Raw genomic sequence first — 26053 nt, forward strand, 5'->3', positions numbered from 1 at the left:
GCCCTCTACTGGGATTCCAACAAATAAAAAAAATCTGGAAAGCTCACTATCAGACTGGTCATATTTGAAACACTACAAATTTATATTATGAAACAGTTTTATTAACTTTTCTGTACAGCACATACAACTCTTTGTGAGGTAGAAAATATAGACACACTGAGGCCTAATTGATGTTTAGTTTACCAAATATATGAAGAATTTGGTCATATCTATTGAAAATTCATTTCATTACGTCTATGATTCACTCAATTAAACTATTTAATTCTTATTTGTATTTTCTGTTTATTGGAATAAAAAAATTAAAAATAGATTCAGATCGTTAGGCCAGCATCTTTGGACTCATGTATACTAAGAAGTTCATTGCTGAATTTACACATAATGCCATTAACCAACCAATTTCTTCCCAAAGCAGATCATTTCAAAATTGCCAACAGTTTTTTTTAACCCTGAAATACAATTTATACTGTACCTGGTTCTTTCTTGTCATAGTATTGATAGCTTCCAATGTCTTCGTCTATATAATTGAATGAAAATATCATTAAGTTGTGATTGTGTGCCAGCTGAAAAAAATGCAGTTTATGAAATGAAATGAACAACTTTAAAATAAAAAAGCCTCCTGATGACTGCCAATGTTACAACTACTACCTTGTTAAACTATTTACTTTTCAAAACTTGTGCATGGTGGGCAGGTCCCTTTTCCAATGGTAAAAAGTTAAAAAGTCCCTAGCCATGTGGTACTCTAAGATGTTAGACTTTAAAGAGAGATTATTTTACTCTACACATCGGCCCTATCTCATCCTGGCCTCAGGAGAAACTCTGACCAAAACTCCTGAATTGGGGGAAAACAGTAGAAGACATTTCTGGGGCAGACTGATGTAAAAATAAAACAGCAGTTTTCTGAAGCTATTCAAAGGTTTGGAATGTTAGACTAAGAGCTGAGAGAGACGGGTTAGCTAGCAACAGGTTAAAGGCAACATGCGTGATATGTTATTTTATCAGATAGTTCTGTAATTTATCACACAGCTATCATTTCCACAGATGTGATTTTATACACAGTATTTGTAATAAGCAAAAGCAATGTTTGAATAATTACGAAGAAATGTGAAAATAATGAATTGTAATTTAAAGATCTGCTTTCTCCCAACAAATGAAGTCTAACTGTCCATTATTCTGAAATGTAACACTTCATAACATGCTTTTATTTATAACTTTCAGTTATTTTATTTAGGTTCCCAGGCATTCATGACAGTCTGACTATTTAGTAAACATTTTCTCTAGTTGTCATTACAACTTGTTCTCATAAATACAAGGAACAGTGTGGAGTAGTGAGTTAATATTTGATTAGCCATTTTTGTATGGTTTTTAGTGTTACCAGCCTGTCTTGCTGCAACTGTCATAGAGACTAAATGTCAAATTAATGTGGCTTTGATATTAAACACATCAAAACAAGTGTTTTGTTGACCATTGGATTTTAGCACTTGCAAGGCTAGAAGTATAAAGGTTTCTCCACGTGGATGATAATTAGTCATGTATATCAAATTATTTTGAAAATTGGAATGATGTAAGATGATAAATGTAGCTTAAGTATACCACTTCTTCAAAAATGCTTAGAGCATGATCAATAAAGTACTGTTACATATTAAGTGCACATGAGACTTCTGCAATCAACTGGAATGCATGAATAAGTATCAATAAACTAGCTACTGTAGTGAAAACTAGTCAAACAGTACATGGCTTCTTAAAAAGAAATATGAATTAGACAATGTAAAATATTAATGTTTTTTTCCAATATTGACCAGAATGTTCCAGATCTTTGATAGATAAGTAAAGAAACTGACCACGCTCTACAATACTCTTTTTATATAATTTGCTTTCCCCAAGCAGAAAAATAATCTTCACGTAAGTATTCAGAATTTTATATCAGTTGAATATTCATTGACAGGTTTTGTTATTCTGTTTTAGAAACAGGTTGGAACTTGGTCACAGCTGCTTTACCCCCAATATGTAAGGTACTCTTCAAAGACCACAAGTGCATCTCAGCCAGGCAGAAAGACATCTGATGGCGTTGGAAACTCAGTCCTATCAAAAGAAGGAAAGAAAACATGTGCAAATCAATTACCTTCTACAACTAGTGAAACTGCAAGTCCCTTGGCAACAAAATCGAAAAAGAGCCTGCCATCAGTGATATTCTGAAAGGAGAAACATACAGTAACTCCCCTCCCAAACAGACACAGGGTACTGCTCTTATTTCTGCTCCTATAAATGATGCTACCTGAGGAAAAAAATATGTCCCTACTCTTATAGTAAATGTGTGGTGTTGCTATAGGCATATATGGCTTGTATTTAAGTTCTAAGTAGCATCAGAAACAAACTACAACGTTCTAAAATACATCTTTTTGAACCATTGTGACTGCCTCTCATTCATATATAAAAGTTGACATATTCAGCAACAGCAAATCAGATAACATGAAAATGAATTTTAGAATATAAGGTTTTTTTTGCTTTATATTTTGAGCTAAATTGACACCCTTGTCCTTGCTGCTGTTGAAACAGAACCTTACCACAGGTGTGTGTGTCAAGGTAATAATGATGCAACCAAAATTAGAGGCTATTTTTGGAGGCCTGATCCTGGAATATTAGAATATACTTTTAGGCTTGACCCTGCAAGCGCTGTACATGGGAAACACTCAGTGAAGTTCAGAGAAAGTTTTGAACATGAGAGCCTTGCCTGCACTAGTAATTAACGTGAAATAGCTGACACGATCACTTTCCTAAATGAGAAACGTAGGGAAGTTACATTACATTGTTACAAACTCAAAAGGACAAGAGGTATCAGAGAGATACAATTTATGAGATTAATGTTTTGTAAAATTATTATAATTCTGTTTTTTTCTTTGAAGAGTTGTCTCTGTACATTCACAGGTGTGAGGATAAGTTCCATGTCTCTTCTCCCATGTCACTGAACATCATGAACCTTCTGACAAGTAGTATCCATTGGACCTCTGTGACTGACCTCTTGTGGCACCAAATATTCCGAGCTGAGGTTATGAACAAGGTCATGGATCCCAACAGAGCCAGCTTCCAATAGTCTCTTAAAAGCAGAACTCCGAGCGACAGAAGAAGATGGTATTTAATGAGGCAACACTCTTGAAGTTCCATAGTTAATATGGTACTGCATGTAGCCTTCTTATTTTTCATTTTTGAGGGATGCTCTCCTTGTCCTGCTGTGGGAGTTTCAGTAGCACAGAAGGATGGGCTTAGGAGGTCAAATTGGAACTGCACTCCCATAACAAGCACCCATCATAAATGTCAGATCAAGAAAGTTGCATGAGGAAAATATTAGAGACTCATCAGTGATGTCCTGTGAAGTCTGCTGTTAGACCCTGAGATGCTTTCACCTTAGCTAACATATAATATCTCAGTGCACAGCCTAACAACTTCAAAACTGTACTAAGTGAGAACGCATATCTTTTATGCTGATTCCCAAAAGGACAAAATAAATCATGCTGACTTCCTAAACCCATTAGTCCTATCCAAGAACAAGCTAAAAACACACAACACCTTGGCTTGGTCTACACTAGGGAGTTAACTGGATTACAGCTACATAATTCTAGCTACAGCAGTTGTGTAGCTAGAATCAATTTATCTGCAATCCACTTACCTGGTTGATATAAAGGAGTACAGGGGTTGCCTGACAACCCCAGAGAGTTTGATTTTACACCTCTCTACTAGGCCTGCAAAATCAAACTCTGGAAGATCGACCCTGAGCAAGTAGATCTGCCTGGTAGTGTAGACACACCCACAGTAAATGGGAGGTATAGCTTCCCTTGGGTGAAAATGTGGTTTTGGTAAGAACACCAGGAGACTGCCAGAATTCAGGCTCCACTTTAGGGATAAGCATGGGATGAGGATACAGGACAACACTGTCCATGTGGCAGATGATGAGAGGAAACTAGCCATTAAATTCTGTAATATTCTCTTTCTTCTTGAAGATGTAACTGATGCAGAAATATTTTCTTTGGCAAAAAATGGAAGAAAAACACAATTCCTCAAGAATCACACAGTAAAGGTCCTCTATAAAATGTGTTTTCTGACTGATGAGAAAACATTAATTAACCTGTCACTCATAGGACCAGTGGAAGAAGTAAATTAAGTCAGATGTGTGCCATTCCTGCAAATATCAAAGGTGGAGAAATTTCAGGGGCCCTCCCCGCTTTCCCTCTCCTTCCTTCCCCCACCCTTCCTGCTATATAAACCCTGGATTATAATTGTCTACACTCCAATCTGAAAAAGTGGGTCTTATCCACAAAAACTCATCACCTAATAAATAAATGGGTTAGTCTTTAAGGTGCTACAGAACTGCTTGATAGATTCTCATGAGAAATCTAACACAGCTGTGTGACTTATACCATTAAGGCTCTCAGTATAAAATATTGCTTCACCATTTTTATTAGAACAACCCCCTTGAACAACTGATATACTTCGACCTCTTACAGCATCAGGTAGCTTTCATTTTATTTCTTGGAAGGCAGACTTTTCACTGACATTTCCTAAGAGTCCTTTCTTTAGGTTACATAGAGTCTACATAGTTCAAACCTGATGGTCTGGTCTCTAAAGTATTCTCTCTAACTAGCCTTATGTTTTTATTCTGGCAATCAACTTCTTCCAAGCTTGTAGGTTCACTGTCACTCACAAATTAAGCTCATTATTCATTGCAAACTTCAAAGTCATCATTCACTCAATCCGATTATGATGAAGAGCGAGTAGAAAGCATCTGCTAAACATGGCATCCCCCAAGCTGATTTAAACTTCTCCAAGTCTGAGAGCCAAAAGAGACATGAACAGTTATGGTAATACATAGAACACAATCCTTGCTTTTTCATCCAATTATTGCCGTTATATTTTTGTTTTAGTCTGTTTATCATCCAAGCCTTGAGCCTCAGAGAGCCCGAAAGAAAGAGAGAAGCAAAAGGGAAGTAACAGATTAAGCACCAAAAGAATGCTTTCAAGTGTTTTTTTCTCTTGAGTGTCAGAGAGAAAAAGACTGAAAGGTACTTTGCACTCAGCACCAAATAATAACTTTTGGAGACTTTTCCGAGGTTTAAATATTTGCACTACATTATTGAAAAAAAAAGAAAAGCTGTGTAAGAAAGTGATCAAACTGAAGCGGCATATTCAAAATTATATTTCAGTCCTCAGCTGAAAAATGATGGACTGACTGTTCAGGGGAGCAATGTCCTCTGTTTATTCACAGAAGGAGTTAAAGATGGACACTTTCAACATACTCCAGGGCTGATCTATAAGTATGACATCTAGGCATGAGGAACAATTCAGTTTATAGCTTCTATGCCCCATCAACAAGCAGGCAAATTAGTGCCAAGAGTGGAGCTGGGTTGTTTCAGTGAAGTCATCACCAAATCACAGAAAAACTTTTTAATTATCCTCGAGACGTTTTCTGTTTGATTATGTTTTACTCCAGACTCCAAAACGATACATTATATGCATTAGTTTTCACTATTTCAGAATTATTTTTCTCTGCTAGGAAAAATATTTGAAGGAACTTAACACAGCGACAATAAACAAATTATAGCATCTCGCTCTCCAACTATATGATTTGTTGCATAATTTTCTTAATTCTTTTCAGAAATGACTTGCAAAGTTTACAGCATTTCTTTAACTGCATCAGTTCTGATTTTAAAAACTGAAAGAAAAAGACTTATTTTGCCAGGAAGATTTCACACCTTACTTTATATAAAGATGGGTTATATATGTTTATATAAATATAAATTAAAATATATGCACACATTTTGCTGTGTTGTCTATCTAACTATGCATTACCTAATACTTTTTCCAGAGTCCTCAAGTGAGCTCTATTGTAGCAAAATATCACTACAGAGAGCTTTTTTCTTTGTGTTGTATTGTTTTTTACTTTAATAAAGATTAATTAAGTGAGAGCATAAGGAAATGGCTATCATTTTTATAAGATTCCAGCGAGTATCTCTCCTCAAGCTCAGTTTTGTTTTCTTTTTTATTTTTCTATGTAGGCATCAGAATTGTATCTCTATAATCGCTGGAACTCATTCCCTTTCTCATTGTCAAAGCTATAATTGATCAGATATCAGGTGTTCAGGCTAAGAGGTAAGCCAGAAAACCACGCTACAATTCATTCTATGTTTCTGCTGCGTGATATCTGGAGCACCAATGATCAGTCTCTCTTTCTTCTTCTTCATGACCAATTTCTCATTCACCAAGGAGAGTAATTCCTTGCAGCACAGTGATATTAAGAAATGCAACCTTCATCTTTGCAAGATAAAGTTTGGATCCAATCAGATACACTAGTTCAGGCAGCGTGTACTGTAGCTTTGAAATAGATTTGTCAGCTCATTGTGCAAAATATGCAAAACACATTTTAAAAACCTGGATAATTATTTTTTATTTTATTTTACTGTAACTTCATTAAACTATCTTAAACAACATTTACCTTGTACAAACAAGTAGATATCTTTGAGCTCAATCCTGTTTCCATAGCAATGGAAAAATATACATTGACATTGATGGGAGAAGGATCGTTCCCTTTATATTTGTTCACATGGATGTCATGTCTTCGAAAAAAAATATGTGATCTGAGTGCCATCTAATAGAAGGCATTGAAAGTGAAAATGGAGATAATCTCATTTAAAAAAAAAAAAATAAAAACCTTTACCAGGAAGCAGTTTGTAGTCTGGTAAAGTGGAAAAATAATTCAGATTCTTAATTCCCCCTTGTAGTTTATTCCACCAAAATGCTAATATCAAAGTGATTTAAGAAAACCACTTTATTGTCTCAAATTTCATACGAGCATCAATATTTTCATGTAGGTATCCCTCTTCCATCTGCTTGCCATGGCTGGACACAGGAGAGCCAGTGAGCGAAATAAGAAGTTAACTCTTTTGTTAGCTTTTGCCCAAGTATCTGAGGGCAATATCCTGAAAATGGATCCATGTGCACACACCCCTGCCCCTTGGCATGGCACAACTGAAGTCAGCGGCAATCTGAGTGTGATGGATTTACCTGCCTTGTTCTATTTGTAAGAGCATCCTCTAAGTTTTTGATCCAGAATTGAAACAGAACTTTTCCAAGTGCAAGTGGTGTTTGGGATTTGGTTCAATGGAGAAATATCCCCAAGTCACACTGCTCTTATTGGGATTTAAGTTCTGGGCTTGTGGAGGCAGATGTGGGTTTCTGGTTCATCTCCGTATCTAATAACCCCTAATATGGCTTTTGCAGGTCAGAATTTACACGGGCTAGGAACTCTAGAAAAGAAAAAGCTGAGCTTGAGAATGAACAATTGAGAACGGGGCCAAGTTCGGTCACTGTGGGAATCGTAACTCTGACATTCCAATACCTGCATGTTTAAATTCTCATCTTTAAGGTAGCATTAGCAAAACTGCATGTGTGTGTTTAACCAGAAGCTTGACATTGCATAATAAATAACATTTGGGGCCCAGTTCCCATTTTCATTATGTCCCATTAACACCATTGCCATTGTGGTAATGTAAAGGGCTTTAAATGGAGTACATTCCCCTGCATGCACCCACAGAGGCCACCCCCTCTTTAAGCAAAGTCCTCTTTACACTGTCAGCGAAATGTGAAGCAGTTTTAGTGTAAATGGGAATCAGAACCTCCAAGTATAAATGCAATCCTCAATTTAAGGAAGTGGAAATCTGTACACTCTCTTATAAACCAACTCAATACAAAAATCTGACCTATCTAGAAATATTAGTTTCAGGCTTTTAATTCAGAAGAAAAAGGTAATATGTAAATGGGTGTACAACTCAGAGTGCATACTGTAATGAAATACACACTGAAGCTCTTAATGTAAGAAAAGGCTGAATAATCATTGAAAGGAAATACATTATCTGATAACCCAAGAATACTGGCATGAAAATCATATGTTGTAAATTTATTTCCATATGCCCTGAAGTTGTTTCATGCATCATTGAATTCATTCTTTGTGGCTTTTATTATTGTTTTAGAAATCTGAAACTAACTCCTGTCTTTTGGAATTACAAGTAGTTAAGTTATATTTGCTGTTTTTAATTTTGATATTTCAGTGTGACTGCAACAAAATTAGCCATAAAGCAGAACAAACGCTTTAGCTGCAAGTGATAGCAATTAAAAGCATGTCTTAAATACACACCTTACATTTAATATAGCTACTGCTCATCTATCGTACCCAGACTCAAAAATACTGCCAGTGTGTTCCTGCAACTAGCTCTGCAGGGATGAACTCCACTGGGATCTCTAGGTGGAATGCCCTGAAAACGCCACCTACGCAGAGCCAATAGAGGGATCAGACCCTTGAACAGCTTCTGTAAAAATAAGCAAAAATATTTCAGAAATTCACTGCATTTTTATTTGACTCAAGTGTCAGGATTCCAGAAATCATTATTTTGAACAGTGTGGATGCTTAGCTGTGTGTTATAGAATCTTAGACAACATGGTAAAAGAACCGCTACTTGTTGCGCATCAGCTATATTTGACTTCTTGGATTAGCAATCTCTTGAAAAAATATCACAACCTTGTAAGGTCAGTCTTGTTCAAACATTTGCAGGGAAGAGATGTTCTAAAACACACTTTTCTGAATACTACATATTTCTGGATGCCGATGGATAAGTATTTGTGTTGATTACATAAGGATACTTCCATTGTGTGCAATTTTACATTACCTACAACCTGATTGACTCCTGTTGGTACACCTATTTTGGTTATAGGAAGATATTTTGCAGAAATACTTATACTTGTCCAAGCTCTAGTGCAGATACAGTTAAACTGGTATAAAAGTGCCTTATACCCTAATTCCCTTTCCCATACTGGAACAGTTACACCAATATAAACTGCTCATGGCAATCTTTGTGTGTGTTGAGTCTGTCTTCAGGTTGCCAGAAGAAAGGGGGCACTGTCCCTTTAAGGGTTCCTTTCCAAAAAGGGGTGGGGAAGGGAGAAAGCTTACAGGCATGGACATGAAGGGCAGAACGTAGCTGGGGTCAAACCCACTCTTCCTGCTAACGAAGAGTGGGAGGGGTATTTATACCCCCAGCAGCTATAAAAGACCCTCTTTCTTATGATCAGGATGGAAGAACCCACCACACATGTATTTGGAATAAGCCCAGATTCCCTGTTGATGTGCTGGGTGCATCACCTTCTTCCCCAGAGAGTCTGGAAGGAATTTTTCCCTCCCCATCAGATTGGCCAAGGTTTTTCACCATTTCCATAGCTGGTCTGGTGGAGTGGAGTGGGTGGGTTAAGTCAGCATGTTACAATTTATACCTATAGCTGTGGGAGATGTCCAGGGCAGGTACTTGGTAGAAAAGGCATATGGTTATTGGATACACTGGGACTGGAAAATGATTTGAAGGAACCCATCCTTTATGGCAGATGAATGAGGGGCTACTATGTCCCATCAGCAGGGAGCCAAATGCCTCCTTTTCCTGGTCCCTTTTAAGGAAGCCGAGGAAAGGGTTTGAACACTCCTAACTCCAGATTGGAGCCAACCCCTTCCTCCCTGTAATGTACAAACTGCTACCAGATACTTCCAGGTATTTTAAGCGAATAAAGTTGCAGCCTAATTAAACCACATCCAGGAATTTCCATTTTTCTTCTGCCATAAGTGAATAAAGATCCATTTTATACCTATATAACTGCTCACACTAGGAGGGCTGAACCACTTTAACCATAATGGTATAGTTGAAGTAACACAGATGATCCTTTAATGACCACCATACTTTAAAATTATAACAAACGCTGATAAACTCTTTCTGCACATGCTAAAATCCCGGACTTTAATGTAACTAACTACTTTAGTGAGACTATTGCTGTGGTACAAACTGGTACTCATGGTTGTAGACAAAGTTTGTGCATATTTATCTCTAAAATTCAATGCCCTCTCTACTGCCTCGCTCTTTAGGCTTGGTCTACAACAACGTTTCCAAACCGTGTTCTGTGGAACACTGGTGTTCCATGCAATGTGAATAGGTGTTCCGTGAAAAAATGTTGATGCTACTGATATTTTCCTCCTAAAATATTAAATAAGAAATTGTGTGTGTATCAAAAATACTAAGGTACTTGAATGGTATTTAGATTGTAGCTATATTAATATTTATAATACATTCATAATAGTATAGTTATTATCAGACTTGTGCCAAAACAGAGATGCAAAAACACTTTCCATTAAAAAAAAAGTAAAATGTTATTTATTTTTATTTTCCAGTAGTTTTCTGTAAAATTGACAAATTTTTAAAAACACAACTGTAAGTGGTTCCCTGATGGCAGGGTACCTAGTGGATAGGCCCCTTGCAGAGCCTAGAGGCCCGGGGTGTAGGTCTGTAGCCCACCCCAAGGGCTGTAGTCTTAGTTTGGGGTGTAGCCCTGAGAGTCTAGCTTCCCCTCTGCACGGGGTTGGTTCTCTGGGGTTCCTCCTGCTCTCTGCCTGGAGAAGGGCTCGGAGGCTCCTTCCTCTGATGCTCAACCTGGTGGCAGCTCTGACTCCAGACCTGCATGTGTCAGGGCAAGTTCCTGCCTCTTGGCCGGTCAGCCCCAAACTGGGCTGGCTTCTCCTCTTTTATACCCCCTCCAAGCCTGACACCGGCTGCAGGTGAACCGGGGGTGGGGCTAATTGGGCAAACACGCTCCATCTAACCTCCGCCTTGCCCAGCCTTCCTCCTACTCCCTTACAACTTAAAAGCATTGCTCCACACCTAATTTGTTTTGCATTTCTTTTTCATAAAAATGTTTGTTTAAGCTTTAAGGAAGGACAGTCCTTTCTGAACAATATTTTCCTATTTTTGTACAAAAGACGGACACTAACCATCCTTTTTTCGGCTGTTATGTTGATGTTTTGTTTTAGGTGTCTACTTAATTTTTAATTTTTATACTTAATTATAGGGGTGGTAACAGTCCTCCTATCAAATGGACATTAGTTGTTCATTCAGATGATTTTTTCTTGTAATTTTTTGCTCTTTGTAAAATAGAAGACGTCTAAAAAAACCTATCTTTGAAATCAACTTTTGAGGATTATGTGCAGCAATTTTTCGGTATGAACTTCCCCACCCCCTGGGACCAGCAGGAATGCGTTCCATCAATATATGCCAAGCCCAAAAGTATTCTGTGGCCAGATTCGTTTAGTATGAGGTGCCATCAATCTACTTCAACTACACTATTTGCATAACTGAAGCTGACATACTTAATTGCAGCATCTTGTACGGAGTAAGGTCAGAAGGGGCTGGTCTCCCATCAACTCTGGCTTCTCATTTTGGTGGAGTACTAGCATTGATGGGCGCAAGCTCAGAAATTGATTTATTCCATCTACATCAGACATGAAAAATCAACAGCCCACAGGCTGAGGATCTATTGCAGCAGCTTTGATCCCTGGGTAAGTGTAGACATACGCTCAGTCAGGCTCACTGAAGTCAACAAGAGTTTCAGCTGAGTGAAAATGGAATGATTTGGCCCTTTAAAAATAAAACTAAACAGAAGTATGTGTATGTTTAAAAGGCATCTATTTTATTTTGGCATCACTGTTCCTTCACTTTCCTTCTGAAACAAACCAACATTTTCACACCTGTGTGCCTTTATTTTAGACTCCTAAAGCCCCTTGAGGCACCTAAATTAAAGTGTCCTGGTTTTTAGAGGTACTTATGCCTAAGGTGTGGAACCCCTGGCATCCAGTCCAGATCTGGACCCCGAAGCTTGGGGCTCTGCTCCACTGCACCCTGCAGTTGAGTGGTGGGTAGGGAACCCTGGGCCTCATGGGCCCGATCAAGCAAGCTAGGGCTAGATACAGCCCATGGGCTCTGCCTGGCAGAGTCAGGAAGTGGCTCTGCCTCTGTTAGTGTTGTTGCAACTCTTCCTTCCCCTCCCACAGCTAGGGGAGCTGCAGCACAGTGCTTCCTGGATGCTGTGACTCCACCTCTCTGATTGGCCAGAGAGGTTGGCATCAGTTCTAGGCCTGCTGTGGCCCTTTTGAACTTCAGGCAGCATCCTATTGTGGCCCCAGGATCCTCAGGCAGGACAGCTGTAAGTTTGGTGGGGTTGAAATCCCAAAAGATTTCTGCGCTTTTGTCACCTGCGTTTCTCACAGGCAGGTGCTCCTAGGTCTCCTCTGACCAGGGAGATACTATTTGTTTCCAGGTGGCTGTGTCAGCTGGTGGGGTAGTAATCTGTCCCCTTAGGCAGGGAGGCAGCTACCTCCTGACTCCTCACTAGTCAGCCCCAAATTGAATCAGTTTCTCTCCTCTTCTATCCTCTTGGTACTGGCTGCAAGCACAATGGAGCAGGGCTAGCTGCATCGAAAGACTCTCTTTAACCTTTTACATGTTGGTGGGTAGTTTCTCTCCTTCATTACACTAACAGAACTACACAGGCCTTACCCTTTACAGCTTATAAAATGAACATGCTAAGTAACCATGTATGTATTTAAATATTTCCAAAACACATTGACAAACTAGTTATAAATATCCTAAAACTTACAAGTTGTCTTGAAAATCTAGAAATATCTTCTCAGAGTATAGTAAGAGCTGTTTAATTTTATCTTTAAACATAATTTTTGGTATTTTATTTTAAAATGGTTTTCACATTCAGATAATTTATCAGTTGCTTCTTCACTACAACCTATTTACTTGTTTTATTTGTGTTCATCCTAGGCAATAAATTAAATTTCAATAATATTTGAACATCAGTTGTGACCTTTTGCATAACCATTTTCAAGGTTCATGTTAATATGAACATCTTGTTTGCTAGTTTTTATTTTAAATATTTTTGCTGATGCACACAACTTCCAGTTAATCCAACAAGACTTGTATCTAGTTCTCTTCAGTATTTAAAAAAGAAATACGCCTGTGTCTCAGACTTCCTTTTAACTGAGATTTGATTGCAAACACAAACAAAAAGCTTTTCTTCCTTTGTACTCCTTTCTGATCTTCAAACAGGTTACTATGAAAAGGACTTACAATTTTTCTATTTTAAGGCATACTGATCTCAACCAGCATAGTGGAGGAGGACAGAAAAATAGAAATGTTCATATTATAATAATTAATTCTAGATTGTAATGCCACAGTATAGGTTTATGTTGTTATTGCACAGATAGGCAGAAGGAAAAGGGACTTTGAAGAAAAAATGCACTTGTTCAAACATTTTATAATCACATTTTTGACAGTAGAGGAGAGGACCACATAAAAAGTTAGAGGTAGAGGGATTTAAACACTGAAGTATGCAATACAGAAAGCTGCAGTAAGAGAAATTAAATTGGTAGTTGCCACTGAGTGTCATTTTCTGATTTTATATTACATAATACATGCTCCTTATTTTGGAACATTGTGGTCACAGACTATAATGGTGAAGCTGAAAGTCTATTCCCTATTTTACTTCAGCATAACTCAGCTGTTCCAAGGGAACCCCATTCTATAACACTTTTCTCGGAAACAGAAGTGCCAGTGAGTCCCATTACTCCAAAACTGAGTGAATTCTAAGTGCAGTCACTCTTAACTGTTTCAAGTAACTTGATTCACACTAATGATTGTCTGGTGATTTAAATTGCTTTGATTTAACTCAATCTACCCTGGATCAGAGAATACTGATATATAAAAGTCACAGTAAGACACAACATTCATGTGAAACTAGAGAAAGATGTAAATGTCATGAATAAACAGAGTACAGGAACTGGCCACGTGATGGACAGAAGGAGAGGGAGAGAGAAGCAAAAAAGTGTGATGGATGGAGAAAAGGCCTGTATGAGTGACTGTGATGGGGTGGATCAGGCCCTGAAGCCCCCGATGGAGGCTTGTGGCCTTGCCACATCTCACCCCAAAAGACCTCTCCTGAGGGAGAGGCAGCACCGTGGAGAGCTCCAAGTCGAGAGCTGGTGCAGGACTGTGGACTGTCAGGAGACACTGATGGATGGTGCCAGAGCACTGAGGTAAGGGAAAGGACACTGCAGAACCATGGGGAAGTGGCGCAGGGAATTTGAGCTGCATTAAAATGGACGTAGCAGAAAGTTATATCTACAAGGTCCCTGGACTGGGGCCCAGAACTGACGGTGGAACTACACACCCCCATTAGCAACTGGGAACAACTGGCCTGGATCTTGGCATCCTGTGGGGTGGCGGGGAGGCAGAGGAGAGACAGGAATGGGCCTATAGTGACCCAGCCAAAGGGCTGGATCTAGAAGAGCCTTGAGATCACCCAGACACTGGCTCCAGAATTATTAGCTCTGGGATCCACCACTCTCAAACAGAGTGAGAATTAGATGGAAAGATTACCAAGAGGGCACTGGAATGGGCCCCTGTAAACATGTACACCAGAAGGGTGTTTGATTGAGACCCAGTGTGTGACTTGCCCAGATGGCTGAGTAGCTGAAAAGTAACCAGAGTGCAGACAAATGCATTTGGCCAGATGGGGGTGCTCATGAGAGGTGAGCACCACCCTGTTACACTACTGGATACGTGTTAGTTAGAGTAGACTAAAGGCCCCTGCTAACGTGCACCCACTTCATCTCCAAACCAAGTATTTACACCTCTGCCCTCTGGGAAGGAAGATGAAAAGCAGGAAGAGGCTGTAGAGTGCAGTCGGGGTGAAAAAATCTCTTGCACCTACTACTCAGTCACCTACATTCTCAGCACTAAACGAAGCACAATACACCCCAGCAGCGCTCTGCAGTGGTGTGAACCAGCACTCTTTCTTGCTCTCAGTCGTCTTTGTCCACCCAAAGGTGGTCTTGGCAGTGGCTGATCCTACACCTTGTAAGGCAACATGAGCTACAAGAGCTTCAAATGGGGACAGGATCAAGCCTTCCTTCCTTGCTAGAGGTCTTGTCCTTTCTGCCCTCCTCCATGGCATCTCATAGCTCTTTCTCTTATTGCCTTCTACTAGGTAGATATGCTGGATCTCTATATGCTTCCCTCTAATTCACATCATGTTTTAACTTCCTCTTTATTGCAGATACCCTTACAGTAATGCTTGCTCACAGCAAGATGTTGACTGCAAAGTGAAATGAATTAGAGCTGTGGTGTCCAATGTTCGCCACTTGCCACATGTGGCAAACAGGACACCACAGTGTGGCGATTCTGGCTCTGGTTTAAATGTGACTCCTCCTGGAGCTGCACGTGAAGAGTGCCATCAGCCTGATCCACGCATGCACCCACCAATGCATGTGGTGGTAGCTGCTATAGCGACAGCCCCGGACACTCTGGCGCCCACTCTGGCAACCCTGGTGGTAGCTCCAGTCACTCTGGCAGCCCTGATGGTGGCTCCAGAAGCCCTGAACAGCTCTGGTGAGTTACTGGCATTGATTTAGAACAGGGAGCTGGGGGAGACTGGCTCTGGCGGGGGAGGAGAAGGGCATTTACTTAGGCACAGGGAGCTGTGGCGAATATGGAAGGATGACAACCACTAGTTTGGCCATCTTTGAATTCCTATTGGACACCACTGTATTAGAATTATCACTAGATTCAATTTACTGCTCATATACCAAGAAACTGACCATTTTACTAACTGTAGCTATGGAAATAGACATCATGACACCAGTGAGTGAAACTTCATAAATGGAGACAAGAGATGTCTAAACATCAGTAGCTATGACACCATTGAGTTCAATACTACCCTCTAGTGGCAATGCTAATCCACTAAAAGAGCAAAGTCTGATTATACAACAGATAAATGTGGATATTTTCAGGAAAGCAAATCCTCAAGGGATGTAAAAATAATAGCTAAATGTGCAGTAATACTGTAATCCCACATCTTGAAATACCATTTTAAAAGTCTGTAAATCACAAAAATTAGCCGTCTCAACTTCTTAATTACAGCTTGTTCAAATACACACAGTATCACTTAATCTTCTAATTAGCTTCATTAGTCCGCCCTACAAATAGTTATTTCCAACATGGCATCCACCTTGTAACATAATACATGATTATAAACTAGGCTTTGGTTTATGGAATATGCCTGCTTTTATCAGCCAGACATTAAAGAAAAACAGAAATCCAATATATGACCTCGCTACTTCCCAACATGGTTAAGCCTAATCTTAAACCAGAGCTTTTACAAATCTTACAGCTGGTAAAAAATTGTTTGTTTGGGTTTTTTTTGGAGGGCACGGGGAAGGGGAGATTGACAAATATGAGTCATTCTGAAAATTTCACACTCACAAAACTCAACCACTAACCAAAACAAAAATATCCATGTAGAATGAAAGAGGTGCATAAAGTTTTGTGGAAAATTTTTTTAAATGCCTTATGACCTAGAAATATTAGTGCAGCATAATTTTCATTTAAAGACATTTTCCCTTATCATCATGCAGCCTCAGGTTGGCAGCAGTTTGTGAGGATTTGGTTGAAGTAGTAATATTTCGGAACACACTATAAATGTAGTTGTCCCATTGCCTCTAAAGTAGCAAACTTTGCCATATTTTAATAAAATTAAAAAGTGGGAAACTTAAACCTTATAAAAGAAAATACTTTTCAAACAATGTACAATTCACCTGTGGAAAACACTGCCACAAAGTATAACTAAGGCCAAGGGCTTAAGAGAATTCAAAAACAATTAAGATGAGAATATCTGGAGTGATAAAAGTAGGAATTTTTTTTCAAGTTTCCAAAATGAAATAAATCCTCAAACTCTGGGGCATCAGACAACTTATTTTCAATAAAGGAAGGAAAAAAAACTCTTTCCAGTGGGTAGGTCCTTCCATAACAGTTCTCAATAAGATTTCTTGCGTCACACTCTGAAGCTTGTACTGGCCATTACTGAAGACAGCGTATTTGACAGTACATGCTACTGGTCTTATCCAGTATAATAGTTTCTATGCTTCTGTTACATCTAAACATGTAATATGCATTAAAGAAAGAGGTTTACTTACCAGTAACTTTTTCTTATTTGTGGGTGACATCACCACCCTGCTGTATCTAACGGACTGTACCCCTTGCTGCCTAAGCTCCTTCCACGCAGAACTCCAAAGTAAAAGGGAAGGTAGACAGGGAGTGTGCATGAATCTCTAAAAAAGCAATAGTTACCAGTGGGGAACCTCTCTTGCCTTTGGAGCCTCTGTGCACTCCCATTTGTGGAAGCTTGGCAAGGCATGCTTCACTGATGGGTCGCAGAGGAGGAGTACTTGGCCAAATATGGACTGAAACACTGTTCTCTCAACTGGGCACCGTACAGCAATGCTACATCCAAAAAATAGTTTCTGCTGATGGTGTTCACTGAGCTCCAAAGTGCTGCTTTGCACACCGTAGCATAGATCAGTGTTTCCTAAACTTTTTGAGACCATGGAACACTGAACAATATTTTTTTTTTTTTTGCGGAACACCTATGAAAATTTTCTTTAAAAAAGTGTACAGTCAAATAAAAAGCAGCATTTGTTTGTTTGCTAATATAACTCTTATCAAGTCATTATCGACTAATTAAAATGCCACTTTGAAAAACTAATTTCAAGAAAACAGAATTTGCATTTCTCAGCTGTTTAAGTATCTCTGAACTGCAAACCTAATTGAAAAGGCAAAGTCTGAAAGTTACATAACCTTACAGTAACTGCATGTCCATATGTATTCCACTTTTTGCAAGTATGCACCCAACACACTCGAGTTTGGATTATTTTCACCAGCAGTGTTTGTTGGGGTTTGTGCCTGTGCCCTAAACATCCTTGCGTCTTCCTCTTGGACCACAAAAAGCAGTTCCTGCCTTCCACCTCTCAGTTCCTTGCCAGCGTAAAATCTAGGTGTTACCTTTATTATATGGACATCATATCTCAAAAAAACATTTACTGTAATGTTAGTAACCATTTTTTGGGGTGCTTGTCCACACACATTCTACTCTTGGTGACTCACAAGGAGTGACAAAGAAGGTGGGTGATTTCTACTTTCACAACAGTTCTAGGCCAGCCTAACAAATATGGAATCAGATCTCTCCGCTGACACACACACAGAAATGCTGGGTAAGTGTTCTCACTAAAACCCAGGACTAGAACATGTACCAAAGCAGCAGCTGAAGGAACTTTCAGTCTTGTACAGTGAGTTGTCATGCCCATTGATGTGGCTAGGTTGGCTAATTGATTGCACACCCTAATTCAAGAATAGAACAGTTTGAGTCTCTTTGTTGAATTGGCCTGATCCTATATTGTACGAACCTTCTGGGGGATAATCTAACTGTCTTAGTTCTATCAATGTAGAAAGAGAGCACCCTGAGAATATGAAGAATGTGAAGCTTTGCTTCATCTCTTTTTAAAAGAATTTTGGGATAAATACAAGTGGGTATAGAACCTGTTTTAGGTGGAAGTCAGAAACTATCTTCAGTATAAATGTCGGGTGAGGTCTCAGATAACCTGCCTTTATGAAAAAAAAAATGTTATTTGGGGCCCCTGCCATCAGTGCTTGTATCTGGCTTACACTTCTGGCCTAAATTGTTGCTAAGAGAAAAATGAGTTTTACAGATAGATGAAGGAGAAACATGAGTGCTATGCTGTGGATGGAAGGGAGAAAGTTGCAGGTCACAGGTGCATTTTTTCACTGCACAATCCCACCCAGAGGTGGAGAAACTGAGGCAAAGTAGCATGGGGTTAGAGCTGTATTCATTTTCCATTTAATACAAGTTTTCTTTATAATATACAGACTCCGTGCTTGTGCATGGGGAGGTATTAAGGATACCCTAAGGTTTTACCAGGTTTCTCGGTTGGAGCTCAAGTTGGTTTTGCCTTGTAATTTCAAGATGAACCACTAGACACTGAACTTGGCCCTGGCTGCTGCTGGCAACACTGTGTTGCTCAAGTGATGTTTTGAGCTTTCATATCTAGAGAAAAACTCTGCCTTCAGCTCCTGCAAAGATGTAGAGTGGCCTGAACATTCAGACCCAGGAAATGAATTAGTAAAACCTTCCTACTGCCCACAGAGCATAAGGAGCAGAATTAATAGTCACCTATTAGTTGCTGCACTGGGAGCACAGTGTTCTGATCAGTTGGTGCTGTGCTGGTTTTGATGAATGTGGAGGCGGTCCCACCTCTCCCCAAGAGCAGTGCAGTGTTGCCAACCAACAGTAAATTTACAGACAGTCTGTAAACAATTAGCCAAAATTGGACGCGTTCATATTCTCCACAAAAAAAATTAAGGTATACATAAATTTCATAAAAGTGCAATAAAAATTTTTAAAAAAAGCAATTATTCTATAGCAATTACATTTCCTCTGTGTTGCTTCAGCCATTTTATCGCGGAACACTGGAAATTGGACATTTTAGTTGTTTGTTTAGCTCAATGGTTGAGGTGAGGTAACATGATCCACGTGATGTTATCATCTACGTTATCCTGCTGAGTTAGTGGCAGCACATTGTCAATTTATGTAACTTAATATTGTTTACTGTTAAAGTTTACAATGTCAAAATCTCTGAGAAGGCTGGCAGTGTATTCTATACATACACAAGTATAGGAAGGCTATAATGTTATGTATCCAAGTTATTACATTATATAATCAGCTACTAGCCAAAGAATAAATACACATGTGTAATGGCAACTGTACTAAGCTCATAATAAACAGGATTTGACTAGCCTACAGCAAATTGATTTTACACTACACATTGCTGAGTCAGCCTCCTTTAGTTTGCTTTTTAAGAAGGAGCCAAAGGTCTCTTTACTTTAATAAAGCTATTGTTTTCTAGAACATCTTTAATGTCGGGAGCAGACATCTGTATCTATTAAATTTGCTCTACAGCTTTCTCTTAGCATGACTTAGAGCAATGTAACGGTTCATTTGTGCCAGGAAAACTTGATTTACCTGGAATGAGAACTGCTTCTCATAAAACCAAACAGAAAAGAGACAGAACCACCAAATTAAGTAGTTCTCAAAACTGATGTAACTGAACGTTGAAAGAAACTGAAGCAAGATGATCCAGAAAAATAGGATGGACCTGAAACAGGAGTGCTTCTCAATAAACCTTACAGAAATGAGAGAAAATGGAGAAATTTGGAGTAGTGATCTGTTTTGGCAGAGCTAACTCAATGCTTCAAGTTTGAAAACTAAAAAGATGTTATTGGAAATCTAATTGACTATAACCCTTTTTTTTGGTGAAAACAATGTGAATAATAATTGATGGAATTCCGATTTAAAAAAAAAATTAAGAAAAAAATGGACAAATTTTAACAATTCCTTAATTTTTATTTCAGATTTCTTTAAAAAAAACTTCATAAAATGACATTATTCTTGAACAATTAAATCATTTAAATAATTTAAACAAAGCACGTACATTTTCCTTTTATTTCAAAAGAACTTAGTTAAGGATCTGAACAATGCCTGCTAAATCTGCTAGTATTTTATATATTACTGCTGTTAAAATGCATGGACATGGTGAGCAAAATTACTTCAAAATAGGAAGTAATTTTGTAGATGTGAAGGATATGTAATACAGGCACTCATTTATTTGTTCTAAACTGGTATGAGTCTAACCTGTTTTCCACTTATACAGCATGCATATATATTTCATTTTCTTTTGCTTTCAAACTATTAGTTATATACTGTTTTACTTTTGCTTACTTGAATCATGTCAATCTCTTTTATTCAACTTTTGTTATCCTCCTTTTCATTCTCTGAAATCCAGGAATACTAGGATGACAATGTTGTGCACGTTAAAGAAGTAGCTATGTGATTGTGGGAAGCACCAAATTATTTACCTCTGACAATAAAAATAGGTAGAGCAGAGTTAGGTAAAGTGGGCTGTAAGGAGCTCAAAAGAACTAAGACAGCTCCTGCATGCAGAAGCACCCTCTAATGGCTAGCGGCAGAGTGGATTTGATAGAAACTGTAGGTAGAAGCTATTTAACCTCTGCATTCTCAGGCAGGAAGAACAATTAAAACATTACGTAATAAACAGGGAAAAAGGAAAGTCTGTGAGTGTTCGTGTGTGTGTGTTTGTGTATGGCTGCCCACATTTGCTAACAATTATATTATGCACAGTACAGAAGGATAAGATAGCTCTAATGTACACTTTACATTGCCAGATATTGAATGAGAGTCTGGATTTTCAGTTTTAAGTTATCCCCATTTTGAGGTATAAAATACCATTTTAAGTTTGCCTAAGTTCCAGTTGTCTTTCTGAAGAAATATGAATGCTGATTTCCAAACCAGCATGGAAATTTAGACAGGCTCCCGTTTCTGTAGCGCACACAAAAACGAATTATGATCACACATTTGAAAAGAACAGAGTAAAGACAATGAACTTCAAGAAGGCAGACTTTAACAAACTCAGAGAACTGGAAGGTTAAGATCCCAGGGGAAGCCAGTCTAAGAGAACAAAGAGTTCAGAGATTTGGCAGTTTTTTTAAAGAGATATTATTAAAAGCACAAGAGCTAATTTTCCCAACACGTAAGAAAGCTAAGAAGTTTGGTAAGAAACCAGTCTGGCTTAACCAGGAGCTAGTCAACCACCTGCAATTCAAAAAGAGGGCACATAGGAAGTGGAAACTAGGTCAAAGTACAAAGAATGACTACAACCCCTCCTCCCCAAAACACACACACCACAAGCAGGCCAAGATTAAGATTAAATTAGCTAGGGATATAAAGGATAACAAGAAAACATTTTACAAATGCTACAGCTTCATATTGTGCAAACTTCAGAAGCAAAAGGAAGACCAAGGAGAGTGGAGGTCTCCACTGGGACTGGAATCCTGTGGGTCTCACAGGCCCCACTGCTGTAACAGTGGGAGCAGACAAAATGTACTTTGATGCAAGTGGGATGGGTTATTAAAAAAACCAACTCATAATTTGTGGGAAAACATTATTTTTTTAATTAAGGTTTGAATATTCACATTTAAGTGGGGAACAAAGAAATTAGATGGCTATTGTAACTGGAATTAAATGTCCTGTATGGTTTAAGTAGGATTGGTTTTATTCTTTTAATGGTAAAAACATGTCTAAATTCTGTGTGTGTACAAGCGCCTAAATATACATACAAAAAACATAAATAAATGTATATAAAACATGTAGCTGCATGGTAGACTCTGTCTCCCTGACCGAATTTGATGGATCTAAGGTTTTTACAGATGGGAGTGGAATAAAAATAAAAGAAACAATGCAAGAGCAGGTGGGAGATGCAATTGCAGGGTGGGGGGTAGGCACAGGATTAAGAAAATAGCCCCTTGAGGGTTTAAAAGGCTGGGTAGACCCATTACTCACTGTGGAAAAGACATAACAGAAAATGCAGCAATGGCCAAAATGCTAAATGGCTATTATGTTTCAGTTTTCACCAAAAAGGTTAGCAGTGATTGGATGGTTAATATCAGTGTAACTGGGATAGGATCTGAGGCTAAAACAGGGAAAGGATAAGTTAAGAATTACTTAGACAAGTTAGATGTCTTCAAGCTGGCAGGGTGATAAAATACATCCTAGAATATTTATGGAACTAGCTGGAGAGATCTCTGAGCCATTAGCGATTATCTCTGAGAATTTGTGGAAGACAGAAGAAATCCCAGAGGATTGAAAAAGGGCAAATAGAGTACCTAGCTACAAAAAAAGGGAATAAGAATAACCCAGGGAATTATAGACCAGGCAGCTTAACTTCAGTACCCAGAAAGATAATGAGTGAACAATCAAACAATCAATTTGTAAGCACTTAGAAGAGAATAAGCAGATAAGTAACAGCCAACATGGATTTGTCAAGAACAAATCACTTCAAACCAATCTAATATCCTTCTTTGACAGGGCAACAAGCCTTACAGATATAAAGCAGTAGATGTGATATATCTTAACTTTAGTAAGGCTTTGATACTGTCTTACATGACATTTCCACAAGCAAATAGGGAAATATAGCTTAAATGAACCTATTATAAGATAAGCGCACAGCTGATTGGAAAATATTCTGACCATACCATTCAATATCTTTATAAATTACTTGGAAAATGGCACAGAGCGTATACTTATAAAGACTGCATATTATAGCATGTTGGGAGGAATTGCAAGTGCTTTGGAGGATAGGATCAGAATTCAAAATCGAAGAAATGCTCCGAGATTAATGAAATGAAATAAGGACAAATGCAAAGTACTACACTTAGGAAGGAATAAAGAATTGCACAAATAGAAAATGGCAAATTACTGCCTAGGTAAGAGTATTGCAGTAAAGGATCTAGGGGTGGATAATAAACTAAATATGAATCAACAATGTAATACTGTTGCAAAATAACAGCACACAACCTTCTGAGGTGTTGTAAGCAAGATACAGGAAGTACTACTTCTACTCTAATCAGCACTGGTAAGTCCTTAGTTGGAGTACTCTGTACAGTTCTTGATATTCTACTCTGGGAGAGATGTGGAGAAAAATGGAGAAAGTCTGGGGAAAGGAACAAACACGATTACAGGTCTAAACAACATGGCTTACAAGGACAGATAGAATTAATGAATTTATTTAATCAGGAGAAAAGACGACTAGTGGGGATGGGTAACATGATAACAGCCTCAAAGTATGAAAAAGGCTGAAGTATGAAAAATATTGTTATAAAGAGAAAGATGATAATGATGATAAATTATGCTCCTTACCTGTTGAAGGTAGGAGATGAAATAATGGGCTAAAATTGCAGCAAGGGATATTTAGATTAGACACTAGGTAAAACTTCCTTACTGTAATGGCACTTAAACAATGGAACTAATTACCAAGGGAGGTTGTAGAATCTCCATCAATAGAGATTTTTAAGAATGGGCTGGCCAAACAACTGCTGAGGATGATCTAGATCAGGGATTCCTCAAAACTTTTCAGTATGATGCCCCCCTTTTGATTCTTGTGTAATCATCACGTCCCCTCACCTCTTCTTCACCATCATCTACCCACTCTTTTAACAAGAAATTTATTTTGCAATTTAAAATAAACACAAAAACATGATATAAAAATTTTATTTAAAATTAAAAATAAGCACAAATAGTTTTTCTTGGCCCCTTCCGGGTACTTGGTACAACCCCAGCTGGGCAGCTGCCTGAACGCCATGCCAGAGCTGCCTGCACCAGCCACCCACCCATCCAAGGCTTGCGCTGCCAGAGCCACGCACCCAAGCCGCCTACTGCCGGGGCCCCCCGCTGCCAGGGCTCCCCGCTGCGAGGGCCAGCCGCCTGAGCCAGCCACCCAAGCCCCACAAGCTATGAGCTGTCTGCCCGAGCCCCTCCCCTCCCCCAAAGCCAGGCACCACCAGCCGCCCACTCTTACCCCATCCCCATCCTCCTCCACTGAGCCAGACACCCCCATCTAACCCCACGCCCCTCATCCCCCCACAACCCACTCTCACTCACCTTTGCAAGAAGCAGCTAGCTCCATGTGGAACTTCACTGGCTGCCTGCTTTTTTTATAGTGGCTGCACTGGGTCGCCCTCATAAAACGGCAGGGGTGGAGAGCCAAATGCAAACGCTGGCTCTTTCTTGAGGTAGGGGGAATGATGTGGGGTGGAAAGGAAGGAGGGCCTGGGTTGCCTCACCCCCCCCCAGTAATTTTTTCATGCCCCCCCAGTTTGGGAAGCCATGATCTAGATCACTGTTTCTTAAACCTTCAAGACCACAGAACACCGAACAATATTTTTTTAATGTGGAACACGTATGAAAATGTTCTTTTAAAAAAAAAATGACAAGCAACATGTACAGCAAAACCAGAATGAAGTAATTTAAGCAGGTATCATACCAATGAAGAAGTAACATTGCATCCGGTTTTAATAACAGAAAATATATACATCAGTGTATTTTTCCAAATGTTTGCATCATACTTGCAAGTTGTTTGCGGAACACAGCTTAAGAAACACTGGTCTAGATAATACTTGGTCCTATCTCAGTTCAAGGTACTGAACTAAATGACCTTTCAAAGGTCCCTTCCAGTCCTCCATTCTATAATTTACAAGCATATTTAACTCTATTTTAAATGTCCTGTTGTTGAAAAATTACTTTGCTATCTTATTGATGAACTTTCACGAAAGCTATGCAAAATAAGCCTAAGAGCACATAGTTGTCCTTTCCATTTACCCCACCAATTGTCTCCGGGCTGCACTGAAGTCACTGGAAATGTAAGACTGTTCTGGAGTCTAAACATTTTCCTTAATACATAATTTTCTTTATATTCACCAGTTTTTGCTGAATTAGACTAAAATATCTAGAATTAGTATTCTGAAATGTATTAAAACTGCTATATTATTTTATCTCACTATTAGATTCTATATTTGGCATATAGCACATCATTAAGTGTTAAGTATAACATTACAGTCTTCCTATAAAGCCAGTGGCAGATAGAGCAGTTAATAACTTAAAAGTAATGAGACTAACTGGCCAACTTGCTTCTCAACATCACTCCGCAAATCTCTTTGGGCTAAATTTTCAACCAGTGTGTGGGGAATTAGCCACAGAAATCCCATTAACGTTAATGAGTGTTCCATGGCTAACTCCCCATGCACTGCTTTAAAGATGTACTGCTATATCTCTAAAATAAATATGTGCAGATGCCCAAATTTTTTTATAGAGCCTGAAGAAATTAAAGGCTCTTCTCTCACATAATTGACTTAAGCAGATGTATCTTTTTTCCATTCATGGATCTTCTATATATCAGAATGAGTGTAATGTCTACAATAAGTTCATTAAAAAGATTATCCAAAGTACCTATGTTTACCAGCATATAAAGACAGTCTGGGCTAACCATATATTTTAGTGATTAATGCACATAAGCAGGATTTGTTTCTTATGTCCATATAAAGTAACTGAGTAATACCGTGTTCTGAGTGAATTCTGTTCAACACCACAAGAACAGTCTCTATTCATGCAGATATTTTTAAGAGACTGTAGTACTCATAAAGGCCTCAGCTGGATAGCATTTGAGAGCAATATCCCCATTATATACGTAGAACAGACAAAAGCATGGAAAGGCACAATGTAAGCTTCCCCACATTCAAGAGCAGGATCAGATTTAAACAGGAGGGAGACACCTGTGTATTGGGCCTCTGCCCACAATGACTTCCAGTTCATTTCACACAGACCTCCAAATAGCTATCCTGCATGTGCAATTGTTGTGTGGAGATATAAGGAGTAAGTG

General features: G+C 38.8%; 1 protein-coding gene across 4 annotated transcripts in view; it reads right to left on the reverse strand.

The window, feature by feature from the left end:
- The window catches only part of WDPCP (WD repeat containing planar cell polarity effector), a 235631-nt gene that overhangs the window by 172182 nt on the left and 37396 nt on the right, over positions 1–26053 (reverse strand). For 2 of the 4 annotated variants that reach the window (XM_074989391.1, XM_074989393.1), the window contains exons 2-3: positions 1996–2079; positions 470–514 (exon numbers count right to left, since the gene is read on the reverse strand). In XM_074989391.1, the coding sequence (XP_074845492.1) occupies positions 470–514; positions 1996–2056 (106 nt within the window). In that variant the 5' untranslated portion in view covers positions 2057–2079. Of the gene's footprint in view, positions 1–469; positions 515–1995; positions 2080–8179; positions 8347–16888; positions 17095–26053 lie in introns of those variants that run through there. The other 2 variants (XM_074989390.1, XM_074989392.1) reach the window with 2 other exon arrangements.

The sequence above is a fragment of the Carettochelys insculpta genome, chromosome 3, assembly GCF_033958435.1.
Source record: "Carettochelys insculpta isolate YL-2023 chromosome 3, ASM3395843v1, whole genome shotgun sequence".
NCBI lineage: Eukaryota > Metazoa > Chordata > Testudines > Carettochelyidae > Carettochelys > Carettochelys insculpta.